This window comes from Mobula birostris, chromosome 18 (assembly GCF_030028105.1).
Source record: "Mobula birostris isolate sMobBir1 chromosome 18, sMobBir1.hap1, whole genome shotgun sequence".
Taxonomy (NCBI): domain Eukaryota; kingdom Metazoa; phylum Chordata; class Chondrichthyes; order Myliobatiformes; family Myliobatidae; genus Mobula; species Mobula birostris.
Window position 1 is genome coordinate 62028175 of NC_092387.1, and position 19351 is coordinate 62047525.

The window sequence follows — 19351 nt, forward strand, 5'->3', positions numbered from 1 at the left end:
TGAGTGTAATAATTTACTGCCAGACAGGAGTAAATGGATGCAGCAAGATATAAAGGTATCAAATTTATTAATGAAGCATACTTTTTTTGTAACGGTAACATTTTAACTATTATATTATGTATCATTGCACAGGAGCATTCAGTTATCTGAGGTTTCACCCGTAGCCAATATTCAAACTTTGACTGTTTTAGAGTAACACACACAAAATGATGAAGGGCCTCAGCCCGAAATGTTGGCTGCTTATTCCTCTCCATAAATGCTCCTCGAAGTGCTGAGTTCCTCATTTTGTGCATTTTGTGTGTGTTACTCTGGATTTCCAGCATTTGCAGAATCTTTTGTGTTCTTGACTATTCTACCTCGGGACAGTAATATGATGAGTTTTCTTTCGACCGCACCCAACTTTCAGAAGCAAACACAAGGAGAAAACTCAGTGAAATTCCTTTGCTGACTTAGAGGCAGAATGTGACACATTACAGGACATGTGGGATGGAAGGAGGCTGTTCAAGGGAATGTGCAAAGTCACCACGTCACTGTCTCCAATATTATCCATGCACATTGGCCTCAGAGAAATGTATACAGCTAAATGAAACATGTGACCATACACTGCAAGACATATGAGCAAAATTAGGCCATTTGGCCCATCAAGTCTGCTTCGCTATGGTAATAACTTTGAACCTAAACTTGATAACATGAGGAATGGAAATCAAAAGAGGTTTTGTATTTACATCAGCAGTCCCCAACCACCGGGCCGCAGAGCATGCGCTACCAGGCCGCGAGGAAACAATATGATTTGGCGATATGAGTCAGCTGCACCTTTCCTCATTCCCTGTCATGGGCGGCACCTTTCCTCATTCCCTGCTGGGCCGCAAGGAAACAATATGATTTGGCGATAGGAGTCAGCTGCACCTTTCCTCATTCGCTGTCACACCCACTGTTGAGCCATTACGCGCGCGTCGTCCATGTCAGCATGGGAAGGAGATCAACTCCTCGAGCTTGCAAATGACGGCGGGCTGAAAAGTACGTTTGACATAACACCTCTGCCGGCATTCTGGATCAAAGTCAAGGCTCAATATCCTGAGATAGCCACGGAAGCACCGAAAACGTTGCTTCCATTTCCAACATATCTCTGCGATGAATGTAACAAAAACTAAATTGCGAAATAGACTGGACATAAGGAACCCCCTTCGAGTATCGCTGTCTCCCATCACCCCTCGATAGGACCGTCTTGAGCCCAGGGCTCCCACTGATTCAGCAATATTGGTGCGTTGCAATGATTTTATATGTTCATGTGGGGAAAATATGCGCTGTGTATTTAATATCCAAAAGTTACTTAAAATGTTATGATGCTATTGACTTATATAGCCATATAACAATTACAGCACAGAAACAGGCCATCTCTGCCCTTCTAGTTGTGCCGAACGCTACTCTCACCTCGCCCCGCCGACCTGCACTCAGCCGATAACCCTCCATTCCTTTCCTGTCCATATACCTATCCAATTTAACTTTAAACGACAACATCGAACCTGCTTCTGCCACTTCTACTGGAAGTTCGTTCAACACTTACTTCAAGCTTCCCTGTCCTCCCCTGATAATTGACTTATTGCTATATTCATGCGAGGAAAATATGCACTCTGTGCTTAATATTAAATTAGTTAGACAAACCCTTTTAGAAACAAAATTGAGTGTATTAGCCATTTGTCACCGATATTCCGGTCCTGATTAACACTCCCCCCCGAACAGAATCGCCAAAAACAATTTGTAGAGAAATAATCGGCACGTGCATGCATGCGCAAGTCACACATGCGCACTGGTACCCGCGCAAGGCTTCATGGTCATTGTAGTCTTTCTCAGGGTAAACCCAACATATTTGACTGCTACACACATCAAAGTTGCTGGTGAACGCAGCAAGCCAGGCAGCATCTCTAGGAAGAGGTGCAGTCGACGTTTCAGGCCGAGACCCTTCGTCAGGACTAACTGAAGGAAGAGTGAGTAAGAGATTTGAAAGTTGGAGGGGGAGGGGGAGATCCAAAATGATAGGAGAAGACAGGAGGGGGAGGGATGGAGCCAAGAGCTGGACAGGTGATTGGCAAAAGGGGATACGAGAGGATCATGGGACAGGAGGTCCGGGAAGAAAGATGGGGTGGGGGGGGGACCCAGAGGATGGGCAAGGGGTATATTCAGAGGGACAGAGGGAGAAAAAGGAGAGTGAGAGAAAGAATGTGTGTATAAAAATAAGTAACAGATGGGGTACGAGGGGGAGGTGGGGCATTAGCGGAAGTTAGAGAAGTCGATGTTCATGCCATCAGGTTGGAGGCTACCCAGACGGAATATAAGGTGTTGTTCCTCCAACCTGAGTGTGGCTTCATCTTTACAGTAGAGGAGGCCGTGGATAGACATGTCAGAATGGGAATGGGACGTGGAATTAAAATGTGTGGCCACTGGGAGATCCTGCTTTCTCTGGCGGACACAGTGTAGGTGTTCAGCAAAGCGGTCTCCCAGTCTGCGTCGGGTTTCGCCAATATATAAAAGGCCACATCGGGAGCACCGGATGCAGTATATCACCCCAGCCGACTCACAGGTGAAGTGCCGCCTCACCTGGAAGGACTGTTTGGGGCCCTGAATGGTGGTGAGGGAGGAAGTGTAAGGGCATGTGTAGCACTTGTTCCGCTTACATGGATAAGTGCCAGGAGGGAGATCAGTGGGGAGGGATGGGGGGGACGAACAGACAAGGGAGTCGCGTAGGGAGCGATCCCTGCGGAAAGCGGGGGGGGGGGCGGGGAGGGAAAGATGTGCTTAGTGGTGGGATCCCGTTGGAGGTGGTGGAAGTTACGGAGAATAATATGTTGGACCTGGAGGCTGGTGGGGTGGTAGGTGAGGACCAGGGGAACCCTATTCCTAGTGGGGTGGCGGGAGGATGGAGTGAGAGCAGATGTACGTGAAATGAGGGAGATGCGTTTAAGAGCAGAGTTGATAGTGGAGGAAGGGAAGCCCCTTTCTTTAAAAAAGGAGGACATCTCCCTCGTCCTAGAATGAAAAGCCTCATCCTGAGAGCAGATGCGGCGGAGACGAAGGAATTGCGAGAAGGGGATGGCGTTTTTGCAAGAGACGGGGTGAGAAGAGGAATAGTCCAGATAGCTGTGAGAGTCAGTAGGCTTATAGTAGACATCAGTGGATAAGCTGTCTCCAGAGACAGAGACAGAAAGATCTAGAAAGGGGAGGGAGGTGTCGGAAATGGACCAGGTAAACTTGAGGGCAGGGTGAAAGTTGGAGGCAAAGTTAATAAAGTCAACGAGCTCTGCATGCGTGCAGGAAGCAGCGCCAATGCAGTTGTTGATGTAGCGAAGGAAAAGTGGGGGACAGATACCAGAATAGGCATGGAACATAGATTGTTCCACAAAGCCAACAAAAAGACAGGCATAGCTAGGACCCATACAGGTGCCCATAGCTACACCTTTAGTTTGGAGGAAGTGGGAGGAGCCAAAGGAGAAATTATTAAGAGTAAGGACTAATTCCGCTAGACGGAGCAGAGTGGTGGTAGAGGGGAACTGATTAGGTCTGGAATCCAAAAAGAAGCGGAGAGCTTTGAGACCTTCCTGATGGGGGATGGAAGTATATAGGGACTGGACATCCATGGTGAAAATAAAGCGGTGGGGGCCAGGGAACTTAAAATCATCGAAAAGTTTAAGAGCGTGAGAAGTGTCACGAACATAGGTAGGAAGGGATTGAACAAGGGGGGATAAAACCGTGTCGAGGTATGCAGAAACGAGTTCGGTGGGGCAGGAGCAAGCTGAGACAATAGGTCAGCCAGGACAGTCAGGTTTGTGGATCTTGGGTAGGAGGTAGAAACGGGAAGTGCGAGGTGTGGGAACTATAAGGTTGGTAGCAGTGGATGGGAGATCCCCTGAGTGGATAAAGTCAGTGATGGTGTGGGAGACAATGGCCTGGTGCTCCTTAGTGGGGTCACGATCGAGGGGTAAATAAGAGGAGGTATCCGCGAGTTGTCGCTGTGCCTCGGCAAGGTAGAGGTCAGTACACCAGACTACAACAGCTCCCCCCTTATCGGCGGGTTTAATAATAAGGTTAGGATTAGTGTGGAGGGAGTGGAGAGCAGAGCGTTCCAAAGGAGTGAGGTTGGAATGGGGACAAGGTGCGGTGAGGTCGAGATGGTTGATGTCCCGTCGGCAGTTAGCGATAAAGAGATCCAGAGCAGGCAGAAGATCAGAGCGAGGTGTCCATGAAGAAGAGGAGGGTTGAAGACGGGAGAAGGGTTCATCGGTGGGGGTGGAAGAGTCCTTGCCGAAGAAGTAGGCTCGGAGACAGAGATGGCGGAAGAGTTCCGCATCATGGCGAATGCGGAACTCACTGAGGTGTGGGCGAACGGGGACAAAGGTGAGGCCCTTACTGAGGACAGAGCGCTCTGTCTCCGACACTTGAAGGTCGGAGGGGATGGTAAAGACCCGGCACGGATGAGAGCTGGGATCAGGGGGGGAGGGGGGAGGCTGGGGGTGTCAATGGAGAGGGGAGGGTTGGGGTGAGTGGAAGATGGAGCCTCTGAGGACCCAGGAGCTGACGATGGGATCTGAAGGACATGGGATTGCAGAGTATTGGTAGGGGAAGGGGAGACGGGAGTCACAATAGCAGCACATAAAGCCTAAAGCCAACTGGTGTAAGTTGGCGACAGAGGCACGTTCCAAGAAAGGATATATGGCTGTGATAGCGAGTCTGAGTCAAAATGTGATCGAAAAGTTGAAGAGCCGAAGAAATTACAGATGGGGAGCAGTGAGAGATGGTTTCACTGAACTCCCGTCGAAGAGAGGATTTAAACTTCTTCGGTGTAGGCATTACCGGAAGAGGCTTCGCAGTAGTGAATTTAAAAACGCAAACAACAGGAATTCTGCAGATGCTGGAAATTCAAGCAACACACATCAAAGTTGCTGGTGAACGCAGCAGGCCAGGCAGCATCTCTAGGAAGAGGTGCAGTCGACGTTTCAGGCCGAGACCCTTCGTCAGGACTAACTGAAGGAAGAGTGAGTAAGAGATTTGAGAAAAAGGAGAGTAAGAGAAAGAATGTGTGTATAAAAATAAGTAACAGATGGGGTACGAGGGGGAGGTGGGGCATTAGCGGAAGTTAGAGAAGTCGATGTTCATGCCATCAGGTTGGAGGCTAAGCAGACGGAATATAAGGTGTTGTTCCTCCAACCTGAGTGTGTCTTCAGTTTTACAGTAGAGGAGGCCGTGGATAAACATGTCAGAATGGGAATGGGATGTGGAATTAAAATGTGTGGCCACTGGGAGATCCTGCTTTCTCTGGCGGACAGAGCGTAGGTGTTCAGCAAAGCGGTCTCCCAGTCTGCGTTGGGTTTCGCCAATATATAAAAGGCCACATCGGGAGCACCGGACGCAGTATATCACCCCAACCGACTCACAGGTGAAGTGTCGCCTCACCTGGAAGGACTGCTGAATTTCCAGCATCTGCAGAATTCCTGTTGTTTGCATATTTGACTGCTACTCTTGTCCGTTGGCAACCCTACCCACGCACCCCCCCAAGATCGGCCGGTCTGCAAGAATATTGTCAATACGAAACCGGTCCGCAGTGCAAAAAAGGTTGGGGACCCCTGATTTATATAGTACCTTCCACAACCTCCAGGACTCCTTAAAGTTATTTAATTGGCTGCAAGGCATTTGGGGCATTCTGGAGTGTACCATAAACAACATGTAATGACAACATTGGTAGAACATCCCCATATGTCTTACAGCAGTGTTATCACAAAATCTGAAACAAGGGTACACATTCAGAAAGTGATAAGAGCTCAGTCTGAGGTAACTTTTAAGCAACATCTTAAAGGAGGAGAGAGAGAGAGACAGATGTGGGTGGTGGGCACAGGTGACACTCCATAAGTTAGTTCAAGGCAGTAATGATAGAGAAATTACAGTGGACAAGATGTAGAGATGGAGAAGTTGACAGAGAGGAGGAGGAATAAAAACATGAAGGATTCAAACGCAACGGAGAAAACTCTGAAGTTATGTTATTGCTGGAACTTCACCAGTATATTCAGGAAGCATGGTGGTGATGGGTGGACAGGAATTATTGTTAATCAGGACGAAGGTAGGAGAGATTTGGATTAGGGTCCAGAGATTAGGATGAGACTAGCCATGAGGTGCTGGAACAAGCAGTCCCAGAGACAAAAAGCTTTGAATGGTATTTTAGAGGGAGATGAGGCAGAGATAGAGGTGGATGATACATTAAAGAAAAAGTTACTGAGGAAGAAGAGGATAGAAGTTTCCACCTGCCTTTAAGCTCCAGGTAGCCTTCTGCTAGGCTGATATGGGCCTGTGCCATCCGCCAGTGGAAATCCCCAAAAATGATCCTTGCCAGAGCCACACATCGCATCAATTCTTGCACTGCAAGCACCTCCTAAAGCAAACGAAAGCTACAAGCTCAGGACAAAAAGAGTAGTTAGTGGTGCTCCCTCGCAGCTCCAGGGACAGAGGTTCAATGCTGAACCTGTGTGGATTTTGCTTGCTCTCCCTGACTGTGAGTGTTTCCTCAGGGTGCTCTGGTTTCCTCCCACATTCCAAAGGCATGCAGGTTGGAAGGTTAATCAACCTACCCTTAATTGTAGGTCAGTGGGAAGAAGAATTAAAGGGAAGGTGGTGAACATATGTAAAGAATTAAGTTGAGGAGCAACAGGGAAATAAGGAGGGGTGAACTGGACCAATGGGATTGCTTTGTTAAGAGCTCCCATGGACTCAGTTGCCTCCTGTATTTTAGTAAATAAGCAAGCTCTCTGAGGCGTCCAACCCATGCAGCTCTGGAACGCACAGGGATTAAAGGGCAGAGGGGAGATCCGCTCTTGCAGAATAGCACATTCCCATTCAACATTAGGATGGTGCGACCCAGTGAGACAGAGCAAATCTGCCTGGCTGGATTGATGTTCCCCCTGTAGTCGTCTGGTGGTGGGCAGAAACTCTGGCTGCAGTGCAGCAAGGAATGGCTCCTGGACTAAGGCAGCAGGTCAGACTACTGCCCAACAAAGAAGAAAAAGCACACTAGAATATAAAATCAAATATCATACAAAATTAATCACAGTCCACAGAATCTGTGACAATATCTCCAGGTCCCCTCTTCCCCAGTAGAATAACCTCTTTCTCTCTCTCCCCATCTCATTTATCCAGATTACGTTGGTACATATATACACACCATTTCTGCTGCTTCCTGTCCTCCATAGCCCTAGGTCTCAACCTTTTTGTCATTTAACCTCTTCTCCTACACTATTCCACACTTTTGTTTTCCTGCCCTTCCCTCCTCTTCACTCATTTTATCTCCAATTTTCTCAATTCTGATGAAAGCCCATTGATCTGATAAATTAATTGTGTCTCTCCACAGATGCTGTCTGGCCTGCTGAATATTTTTCACCTCATATCTGCAGCACAATTGTTTTCCTTGGTTTATATCTTGGTCTCCCTCACATGAGAATCCACTTGCAGTTCTACCTGATCAACATCCTATAGATCTCATCAGGTGGCTCGCTGAAGTCTCCAATGTCTTTATTCATCCTTGATGCACCATGTGTCCTCTCAGCTTGCAGAATCATAACACAATGTATGGCACAGGATAAAGCCATTTCAGCTCATTATGTATCTGTTAGTTGAAGAAAAAATTATCCAGCCTAAATCCCTCCCTTCGAGCACTGTGTCTGTTCACCTGTATGCTTCGTACACTTTCCATACTTCTTTCAATGCCAATGCACTGTATGTCCAGAGATATCAACTTCTTTGTCTTGAAGAACTCAGTGATATAACAGATGTCAAACATCTCAGATTCATGTGGGGAGTGATGTTAAGATTTTTCCATCAGGTTTGCATTCAGTACTATGGAGCAAATTTGAAACGTATACTTCTTTCAATGCCAATGCACTGTGAGCACTGAGAAATCAACTTTTTCATCTTGAATAGCAAAGTGATATAACAGCTCCTAGACAACTCAGAATCATGTGGAAAGTTATATTAAGATGTTTCCATAAGGTTTGCATTCAGTACTATTGAGTCAAATTGAAATACATACTTCTTTTAATGCCAAAGCACTCTTACACTGAGAAATTAACTTTTTTCTCTTGAAAAGCTAAGTGATAGTTGTTTACAATATATATTAATGACTTGGATGAGGGAATTAAATGCAGCATCTCCAAGTTTGCGGATGACACGAAGCTGGGTGGCAGTGTTAGCTGTGAGGAGGATGCTAAGTGGATGCAGGGTGACTTGGATAGGTTGGGTGAGTGGGCAAGTTCATGGCAGATGCAATTTAATGTGGATAAATGTGAAGTTATCCACTTTGGTGGCAAAAATAGGAAAACAGATTATTATCTGAATGGTGGCCGATTAGGAAAAGGGGATGTGCAACGACACTTGGGTGTCATTATACACCAGTCATTGAAAGTGGGTATGCAGGTACAGCAGGCGGTGAAAAAGGCGAATGGTATGCTGGCATTTATAGCGAGAGAATTCGAGTACAGGAGCAGGGAGGTACTACTGCAGTTGTACAAGGCCTTGGTGAGACCACACCTGGAGTATTGTGTGCAGTTTTGGTCCCCTAATCTGAGGAAAGACATCCTTGCCATAGAGGGAGTACAAAGAAGGTTCACCAGATTGATTCCTGGGATGGCAGGACTTTCATATGAAGAAAGACTGGATGAACTGGGCTTGTACTCGTTGGAATTTAGAAGATTGAGGGGGGATCTGATTGAAACGTATAAGATCCTAAAGGGATTGGACAGGCTAGATGCAGGAAGATTGTTCCCGATGTTGGGGAAGTCCAGAACAAGGGGCCACAGTTTGAGGATAAAGGGGAAGCCTTTTAGGACCGAGATTAGGAAAAACTTCTTCACACAGAGAGTGGTGAATCTGTGGAATTCTCTGCCACAGGAAACAGTTGAGGCCAGTTCATTGGCTATATTTAAGAGGGAGTTAGATATGGCCCTTGTGGCTACGGGGGTCAGGGGGCATGGAGGGAAGGCTGGGGCGGGGTTCTGAGTTGGATGATCAGCCATGATCATAATAAATGGCGGTGCAGGCTCGAAGGGCCGAATGGCCTACTCCTGCACCTATTTTCTATGTTTCTATGTAACGAGGGTTTCTGATTCTCTAAGATCTCTTACGAATTTTTTTTAGTATATCAAAATAAACTTTAATCATAATATAAAAAAGAATAAACCATGCAATGCCTTTTCATTCTACATTCATAATCAACGTTTTAAGTAGTGTTTCATGACATTCCTTTTAAATCAATAAGACTATTGTGGCTCATTGAGGTGATTACTACAATAATTCAGGGGCTTCCTGAAACCGAGCCCCTCCTTGTCCAGTAGTGAAAGAACCCTAAACTGTGGTTGTTCCCCACCGAGCCCTTCTGATGGCTGCACCAAGCTTCAGTGCATCCCTTAACACGTCCTCCTGCAGCCCGGAATGTGCTAGTTGGCAGCATTCCTCTTACCAATTGCTTTAAGTCTAGCCCAGCTGAACTCTTCCTAAGAGAAACAGGCCTTTCCTATTTTTTCCTCTGTCTAGTTCTTTCAAAATTTTACAGAGCTTAGTTAGATCTCCCCTTAACCTTAAGCTCTATAGAAAACAACTGTAGCCTACTCCAACTGCTATCAGTTCTGGTGAACCTGCCTTGTAAATCACTTTCAAACTTTTTCAAGTGCCTCCTTATCCTATTTATAACGTGGAAGTTGTATGCATTGAAAGGTATATCCTACCTCCCCACTGGCAGTGTGCATCCGTGCCCTCTGTTCAGCCTGTGCCAACTTTTCCTCTGGCAAGATCATGATGGCCGCTTCCTTCAAGGCATTTCTCTGCTTCCGCCTGACCTGGACACTTCCACTCAGGGTGCTGGGTGTCTCAGGGCCTCCCGAGCTTGTTCCAGTGTCACCGTATCTGGATGACAGGAAGAGACTCTGACCTGTGACTGTCCTTCATTGATACAGCACAACACACTGTTTTAAGATTGCAATGTCCCTCTATACTTACTTTTTGCGTCAGTTATCTAGACCATAAGACATAGCAGAATTAGGCCATTCAGCCCATCAAATCTATTCTGCCAATACATCATGGCTGATTTATTATCCCTCTCAACCCCATTCTTCAAGCTTGTCTCTGAACCTTTTATGCTCTTACTAATCAAGAACCTATGAACTTCTGCTTTAAATATACCCAATGACTTGATCTCTACAGCTATCTATGGCAATGAATTCCACAGATTCACCACTCTCTGGCTAAACAAATTCTTCCTTGTCACTTTTCTAAAGAGATGTTCCTCTATTCCAGGGTTTCTCAACCAGGGTTCTGCGGAACCCTAGGGTTCCGTGACAGGTCACTAGAGATTCTGCGAGAGATCATGAATAAAAAAAACATTGTTTTTGAACTTCACGCAACACATGATGCTAGCGCTTGTAGTGATGGGCTATGAGCGAGCAGCTGCATTGAAATCTCAGCCCAGTATGGCAGTGCACAGTAGGACTGCATTTATTTAGTTGAGTCCATTCTCAGTTTTTGACACAAGATAGAGGAGGCCACTGATAATTGCTGAACGCTGTATTGCTGGAGGGGAGGACAGTAGGCTGTTAAACGAAGTGTGTTTTCCCAGCATTGAATGGACTCACCCAATTTGGGCTGTGACGTCAGCCTCTCCCTCCCAGATTACCCCCCTCAACTTCCCTTTACGCACCACCGACTGACTTATGAGAGCGAACAAACTACCAGTGTGGTAGAAAATTGGAGGAAAATTTTCATTCTAAAGACAGTCCAGGGTGACAATTTTTGAACAAGAGATGTGAGATGGAAGAGGAGGATTCTAGGTCTAGGCCTATGGACAATTCTGATAAGGTTATTGATAAGGAATTACAATCTTCTGAGTCTTTCACTGCACTAGTGCGACAACAAACACAAAAAATCCGTCTTTATAACTAAAGCTACTTATCAATGCGTTTTATATGGACTGGTAACTGAAGTTGTCCTATTCCATTGTGCCTAGTTTGTGGCAAACAACTTACAAATGTAGCAATGGCTCCTGCAAAATTGAAAAGACACTTAACTACAAATCACAGCCATATGACATGTAAAAGTGCTAATTATTTTAAATGACTATTGGAATCTCAAAACAAACAGATTAAAGATTTTGAAAATAAAGTCACAGTCAGTAAAAGGACCCAGGAAGCAAGTTATTTAGCAGCTTTAAGACCAGTTCATTCGAGAATGTTTAAAACAATGTGTGAAAAACTGGAGAAGGAGCACACCAATGTCCAGCTCCATACAGAAATCTGGTAGCTTAGCAGAGGAAGAGTTCTCAACAGGGTATTTGAGCTGAAAGGTGAATTGCAGGAGTAATTTCAAGATTTTGCTGAGTGCTTTGAAGATGAAGAATGGCTGCAGAAACTAGCCAACTTAGCAGACATTTTACATCATATGAACCAGTTGAACAAGTCTATGCAAGGCAATGGAGAAAATGTTTTGACTTCACGTGACAAGATTCTTGGATTTAAAAGGAAACTGAATCTTTAGAAAAAAAAATTATGTTGCAAAATGTTTCCACTGCTGTTTGGCTTGAGAGTGAGGAAGGATATCATAAAGTCTTGAATCTTATTGAAAACCACCTTGAAGAACTGCAGAAATATAATTGAAGAGTATTTTTCGCCCCTTTCAACACAAGTTGGCACAACATTGTGGGCCGAAGGGCCTGTACTGTGCTGTACTATTCTATGTTCTATGTTCTATAAGCGTATGACCGGGTGAGGGACTCTTTCTCTGAATCTTCTGCTCAGCCTGAAAACTTGACTTTGAGAGAAGAGGAAAAACTTTGTGAGCTGCACTCTGATCATGCATTCAAGATGAGATTTACTGTCCTGCCCCAGACAAGTTCTGGATTTCCGTAATTCAATGGAAAACAATGATCATTGCTGCAGTTTTCAACTTCTTCATGTGTGAGCAAGCTTTTCCTTGTATAACAAGCATCAAGAGCAAAGATAGAAATCGTCTCATTTCAGTTGAAGGCGAAATCAGTCTGTACTTGTCTAAAGTTCAACCCAGAATTGAGAAACATATTATGTTTGCCTTATGAATGTTAAAAATTTATGAAATGGGAAGAGATTAATTCAAGAAAGGCAAGCTAAGCTTAACTACCTGATATTTTTTCAAGAAAGGTTGGCTAAAAATTAATTCTCTACTCAAAAGAGCATTAACATTTTTTTGGATTATTATATCTACAAATTACAGATCGCGATAATGTACCATGAGCTATAGATATAATAATTTTTATGCAGGGGCTCCCAGAGATCTGAAAATTATTTCAAGGGTTCTTCCAGGGCAAAAAGGTTGAGAAAGGCTACTCTAAAATGAGGTTATGCCCTCCAGTCCTAGACTCCCCCACTATAGGAAACATCCTCTCCACATCCACTCCATCTAGGCCTTTCAACAAACGACAGGTTTTAGTGAGATCCCTCTTCATTCTTCTAAACTCCAGCAAGTACAGGCCCAGAGCCATCAAACACTCCTCGTACTTTAACTAGTTCAATCCTGGAAACATTCTCATGAACCTCCACAGGACACTGTCCACTGCCAACACATCTTTCCTTTGGTACAAGGCCCCAGACTGCTCACAATACTCCAAGTGTGGTCTGACCAGTGCCTTATGAAGCCTCAACATTACATCCTTGTTTCTATATTAAAAGAATACTAACAATGCACTTGCTTGCACTGCGGTTTCACGCAAAAAAAATCTTTTTTTTTCCTCAACCACAGGGAATCCACAGAGAGGCTATAAATGAAATAGTGGGAACGCTGGAAATACTTAGCAGGTCAAGCAGCCACCACGGAAAGTGGAATGGTGTCAATGACCTTTCATTGGAAACTCCATAACAGGGCACAAAGGTCTCAATCTGAACTATTAACTCTTCCTCTTTCCACAAATGCCAACTGGCATATGAGTAATTCTTTCGAATTCTATCTTCTTTACTTCAGATTTCTAGCATTTCCTTTGTTTTTAAAACACTGTTTTGAAACGATCAACAGCTGTATTGTGGGAAGTGCGGCAGCTAGTTCCACACAGCAAGCTAGCATCGATAGTGATGGGAAAAACACAGTGAATACTCCCCCCCACATCTTCAATAACAACAGGGGTCTTTTACTTTCAGCTGAGGGTACAGACAAGAGGTGAGCCAGTGGTAGCACTTTTCAGTGTACCAGGAGCATCATTCAAGTTGTTGGGCAAACACATTGCAAAGAGATGTGAGCTCCTTATTTATTGTTTGTAATTCATTGTAATTTTATACCTTATACCATAATGCTGCCACAAAACAACAAACCTCATGTCATATGTAAGCAATAATAAATCTGAATCTGAGCTTAGATCATTTATTTTTGACTACATATTCAAAAGATAGGATTGCTATAGTTGTTGAAGAAAGTGCAAAAATGGGTCTACTATCTATCAATTGCAAAAAGACAGAATGTATGGTGATATCCAAAAAGAAGGAGAATCCTATCTGCAGGCTGAGAATAAAAGTGGAAGTCATAAAACAAATACAGAACTTTTGCTACTTAGGAAGTTGGGTGACATCAGATGGCAGGTACTACTTGGACATCACAAGAAGAATAGGGATGGCAAAAGACACCTTTATGAGAATGAAGAGTATACTGACCAATACTAAACTAGGTATGACAACCTGCCTCAGAGCACTGAAATATTGCGTTTATCCAGTTATGTTATATGGTTCAGAATGTTGGACAATATCTAGTAACATGAGGAAATGAATTGAAGCAGCAGAGATGTGGTTTTTGAGGAGGATGCAAAGAATATCATGGACCAAATGAGGATGTCATGAACAGAGCAAGCACAAAAAGGGAAATAATGTATGAGAGCATGAAAAGGCAACATGACTTCATTGAACATGTGATTAGAAAGAGGAGTTAGGGGTCAGCTGGTAGCGCAACGACATCGGCGCCGGACCCGGGAGCGGAGGGTCCCGGGTTCAAAACTAGTTGTGTCCGCCCCCGAATACGCTTTTTCATCCGTGCTGGGTTGACTGTCGAGATTGTAACTTGACCTCATAAAATAAAGGGAAAAATACTGCGAAAATGTCTGTGTGAGGAGTGGCGCACCACACAGTCTCTCTCTCGCTCCGCGCCTTGTAAAAGCCATGAAAAAGACATCATCACGGACGCACGCACACGCAGACACGCATACACAGACTCGCACGTAGGCACATGCCAAAAAAAAAGGAAAGAGGAGTTAGAACGCACGGTAATAATGAGAAAGATTGAAGGGAAGAAAGCAAGAGGAAGGCAAAGACAAATGATGATGGAGACAGCAGTCAGAGAACTAGAAATGAATACCAATGAATTGATCCACTTGACCCGAAACAGGAGTGTATGAGCCATGGCAGTCAAAGCTCAAACTAGGCATGGCACCTGATGATGATGATGATGATTCAAAAGATGAATGTTGTCCAGGGAAATGGGAGTCCCTGGTCTTTATGATGCACTGCACTGCATCGTCCGGACAATGAGCAAGCCATCACATCCTTTGGCAATTCTACTCAAAAAGCATTATCAACGGACATTATCCACTAATTCATACATTTACCAAACTCTTCAAGTGAGTTATGGTTGCCTGTAGGGAGACAAATTTCAAGGCTGTATAACGTATACATACTTTGATAATAAATGTACTTTGAACTTTAAGGCAATATCTATAAAATTATAAAATACATTTATTTTTAAATATCACATAAAGTGGAGATAATCAAAGATTAGAGCCTGTGGTTACATCAGGGTGTAGGTTGTTGGTTTGCTATATTTACATTTCATAACAATGAAATATATGCAGAACACATGGTATTACAGGGAAGATTCCAGCAAGGATAAAGCAGTGGTTGATTGGCAGGAGGCAAAGAGTGGAATTAAAGGAGCCTTTTCTGGTTGGCTGCCAGTGAGTAGTGGTGTTCCAAAGGGGTCTGTGTTGGGACCAATTCTTTTTACATTATATGTCAATGATTTGGATGATGGAACTGATGGCTTTTTTGTAAAGTTTGCATACAATATGAAGATAGGTGGAGTGCTGAGTGCTACTGGTACCATGTAACCCAGTACTACCTGCCCCATGGTCGGGTGGTCGGCGACTAAACTGGCTCCCCCACCAGGCCCACCTGGTGAAGAGGGTGGCTAGACACCTTGCAGGATGAAAAACAAGACATGTCAAAGGGTAGATGAACCCTCTCGTAGGGTCAACGACCATCTAGCAAACACGTGTCGTGAAGCGCGGAAAGGGCATCCCTTGCATCGAAGCTTGGTCCGGCCATTCACTGCAACAGAACTTCCCCCAGCCGTCCTGGACCCCGCCATGCCACTGGATCTGGGAGGGGATATTGAGAGCGTGGGTCTGGACCTGTGCAACCCCCTACTCACCTAAAATCCACTCGCATACAAGCTGTTCCTTTCTGAGGAGTGGGGTATCACCCCACTAACTGACTGAAAGGAACCATCATCATCCTATGGGATGGATAGCCAGAGGGAGAGAGGGGGGTGGAGGGGCAGGTAGTTTTGAAGAAGTAGAGAGGCTACTGAAGGATTTAAGACAGATTAGGAAAATGGGCAAAGAAGTGGAATACAGTGTTGGGAAATGTATGGTCATGCACTTTGGTTGAAGAAATGAAAGGGCTGACTATTTTCTAAATGGAGAGAAAATACAAAAAAACTGAGGCATAAAGGGCTTGGGAGTCCTGGTTCAGGATTCCCTACAGGTTAATTCGCAGGTTGAGTCTGTGGTGAGGAAGGCAAATGTGACGTTAGCATTCATTTCAAAAGGACTGGAATATAAAAGCAAGGATGTAATGTTGAGATTTTATAAAGCACTGGTGAGGCCTCACTTGGAGTATTGTATGCAGGTTTGGGCCCTTTATCTTAGAAAAGATGTGCTGAAACTGGAGAGGATTCAAAGGAGATTCACAAAAATGATTCCAGGATTGAATTGTCATATGAAGATCATTTCAATAGTGCGCATGCGCCGGTCGTGCATGCAGCCTGGTTCAGCCGTTCCGATTTATTCTTACTTTCTTCTTCTTACTTTTTAATTTACATTATTTTTTGTATTTTTTTTCTCACGGTAACACGTCGAAGCTGCACCCTCTCTAACATGCTGGTAGAGAGAGTTTTATTTGGGTTTTCTTTAGTGCTGGAAATGGTTACATCCCGACACGTGGGACAGAAGCAAAGTCGCATTGTGTATTCCACGGACCAACAAATTCCAGCCGGCTTAGCGAGCAGAGCGGCGGACACCCATGCGGAAATCCGGAGGAAAACACATGGAGGATGCGGCGGGGGGGGGAATCACAAAGCCGAGGAAAGAGGACCGGGTCGAGACAACAGAGACTTCTGGAGAAGAGGAGTTCGGTGGGTAATACCATTCCGGCTGACCGGAAGTGCACTGAGAGCGGTAAGCGTAAAGGAGTTAGGTGCTTACTGATCTGGTTAACAACAGATGGTGCAATCCGGGGTATATTACGATCGAGGAACATGTTTGCAGACTGGATATTTAACTTTTTACTGTTGGACTTCAGCCACATTCCACCGTGACACAACACTTGGCGGCACGGGAGGTCGTTCCTGCCTGTGGCCATCGAACGTGCAGCTCCTCCCGTGGAGGGTCAGACACCCTGAGCCAATAGACTGGTCCTGGACTTATCTTCCATCTGGCATAGTTTGCATTTTGTTGTTTGATTGTTGGGGTTTTTTGTATTGCTATATTTACGCTCTATTCTTGGTTGGTGCGGCTGTAATGAAACCAAATTTCCCTTGGGATCAATAAAGTATATCTATCTATCTATCTATTTGATGGCTCTGGGCCTGTATTCCCCAGAATTCAGAAGAATGAGTGGTGACCTTACTGAAACCTATTGAATGGTGAAAGGCCTTGATAGAGTGGATGTGGAGGGCATGTTTCCTATGATGGCAGAGTCAAAGACCAGAGGACACAGCCTCAGAATAGAGGGGCGTCCTTTTAGAGTGGAGATGAGGAGGAATTTCTTTAGCCAGAGAGTGGTGAATCTGTGGAATTCTTTGCCACAGGCAGCTGTGGAGGCCAAGTCTTTATGTATATTTAAGGCAGAGATTGATAGATTCTTGATTGGTCAAGGCATGAAGGGTTATGGGATGAAGGCAGGAGATTGGGGCTGAGAGGAAAATTTGATCAGCTATGATGAAATGGCAGAGTAGACTGGATGGGCCAAATGGCCTAATTCTGCTCCTATGTCTTATGGTCATATATATTTCACAACATAGTTTTAAAAAAAGTGTCCATTCACTAGCTTCTGTAGTATCCAGGATATCTTCAAGGAGCAATGCCTCAAAAAGGCAACTTCCATCATAAAGGACCCCCATCACCCAGGACATAGCTGTTCTCATTGTTACTGTCAGGAAGGAGGTACAGGAGCCTGAAGGTACACACCTTTCAGGATCAGCTTCTTCCCCTCTGCCATACGATTTATGAATGGACATTGAACCCATGAACACTATCTCACTACCTTTTATTTTATTTCTATTTTTGCACTACGTAATTAATTTAACTATTATATATATTTACTGTAATTCAGCTTTTCTCTATTATTCTGTGTTGTTGCAAAGACAAGAAATTTCATGACATATACTGGTGATATTAAACTTGATTCTGATGTTTTTTAAGAGTTTGTTTCTCCTTTGAAATCTTTTATCCAGATAGTTCAGGACTCAAGAAGTTGGTCATATGTACGGCAGAGTGGTAGTAGGCAATTCATCTGCAGAATTCATCATGTCAGATGCATTGGCTCAAGTGTGGTTCTTCAGCTGACGTTACAATTGAGCACTGTACTGTCTGCTCTCTCAGTGATGTAAAGTATACCACAGCCACCATTACAGGGCTATCCAGGCCAGACCATACAGCACAAAACTGGCCCTTCAGCCCATCATGCCCGTGCCCACTGTCGATATTAATCCCAATCCTTCGACCAAGATACTGAAAAGAGACAATATGATCACACTGAACTAATCATGCAAAAAATTTCAAATCATAAACTCCAAAATGAAAAATGACATCCAGTAGTGTTAGGGGAATGCAGTTTTTGTATCCAAAACAGTTTTGCTAAATAGGTATTCTGCAATATACCAAAGCATTGAAAGTATGATCAATAAGGTGTAAATTAACTCCAGCTTAAAATATGCAGTCACAATGATTTTCAAAAATAATTCAATGATCCAAACTCACTCTGTTTCTGCTCGTGGCGAATTTATTCTAGATGTAACTTCACTGTTCAAATCCTCCTCTGGGCTGCTCATTATGGATTTTTTTTAAATCAACTTCTCTTTAACTTAATTAAAAGTGCGTTTGCTATTTAATGCACCTTTTTGGTGTCATAATGTTGTTGAACGGAGGGATTAACACTTTGCAAGAAATTAAACACTGCAGCAACTACTCCACATACGCTTCACTTGCGCATAGCAACGCTCTAGGCCTTGATTGCCATGCAACGGACACCCACTGTCAATCAAGATCTGAGTTAACAAATAACAACACAGGGAGGGCGGGACAGCAATGAAGAACCAACCAATCATTGCAAGAATTTCAAAGAGTAATGAGGGAATAATTACGTTTCTTAACAAATAACATCGAAATAAATCGTCCTTCCTTTTGAATGATCTCTCGGAATATTTTCTTGAAATTAATCCAAACCTCATTTAATTCATCACAACCATGAGAGTTGACAGGCAATTCAACTGCAGAAAGCATCACATTAACTATTTCCTCACCTGTATAGGATTCGGTTAAAAAAAAAGAGGATGCTATTGTTCATAGTGCAGATCTGGATGTAAGGATTATATAAAAGAGGGAAAAAAAGACACTTAATGTTCGAGTTTATTGTTGTCATAGGTATAAACACTGTGAAAATTAGCTTTGGAGCCTGGTTGAGGTAGTGCACTGTCAGAATGGTGAGGCAGCTCCTCACAATTGGTGAGACAAATCTGAGGGAATGCTGCACTCAGAGGGAAGGTATTAAGAGTCAGACATCCCACCTCTCCCGGAAGTTCCGGGAGTCTCCCGCATATTAATAGTGGCTCCCTGATGCCCGCAAATTATATACAATATCACAGAAATCAATCTTTTTGAGAGTGAGCGGGAGAAAGCAAGAGAGAGATCGAGAGCAAGCAAGCGAGCGAGAGCGAAAGCAAGCGAGAGCGCTTGAGCGATTTTCCCCCCCTTCCCTCTTTTTCTTCTCCCCGGACCTCCTGTCCCATGATCCTCTCATATCCCTTTTGCCAATCACCTGTCCAG

The 19351-nt window shown here is 44.3% G+C and overlaps 1 protein-coding gene across 1 annotated transcript in view; it reads right to left on the reverse strand.

Annotated features, from left to right (window-relative positions):
* The window catches only part of ttc23 (tetratricopeptide repeat domain 23), a 77539-nt gene extending 59000 nt beyond the window's left edge, over nt 1-18539 (reverse strand). Inside the window, exons 1-3 of the mRNA XM_072282806.1 lie at nt 18287-18539; nt 9756-9933; nt 6292-6415 (exon numbers count right to left, since the gene is read on the reverse strand). Coding sequence (XP_072138907.1) covers nt 6292-6415; nt 9756-9933; nt 18287-18357 — 373 coding nt within the window. The 5' untranslated portion in view covers nt 18358-18539. The remainder of the gene's footprint in view (nt 1-6291; nt 6416-9755; nt 9934-18286) is intronic.
* Nucleotides 18540-19351: the final 812 nt, after the last annotated feature.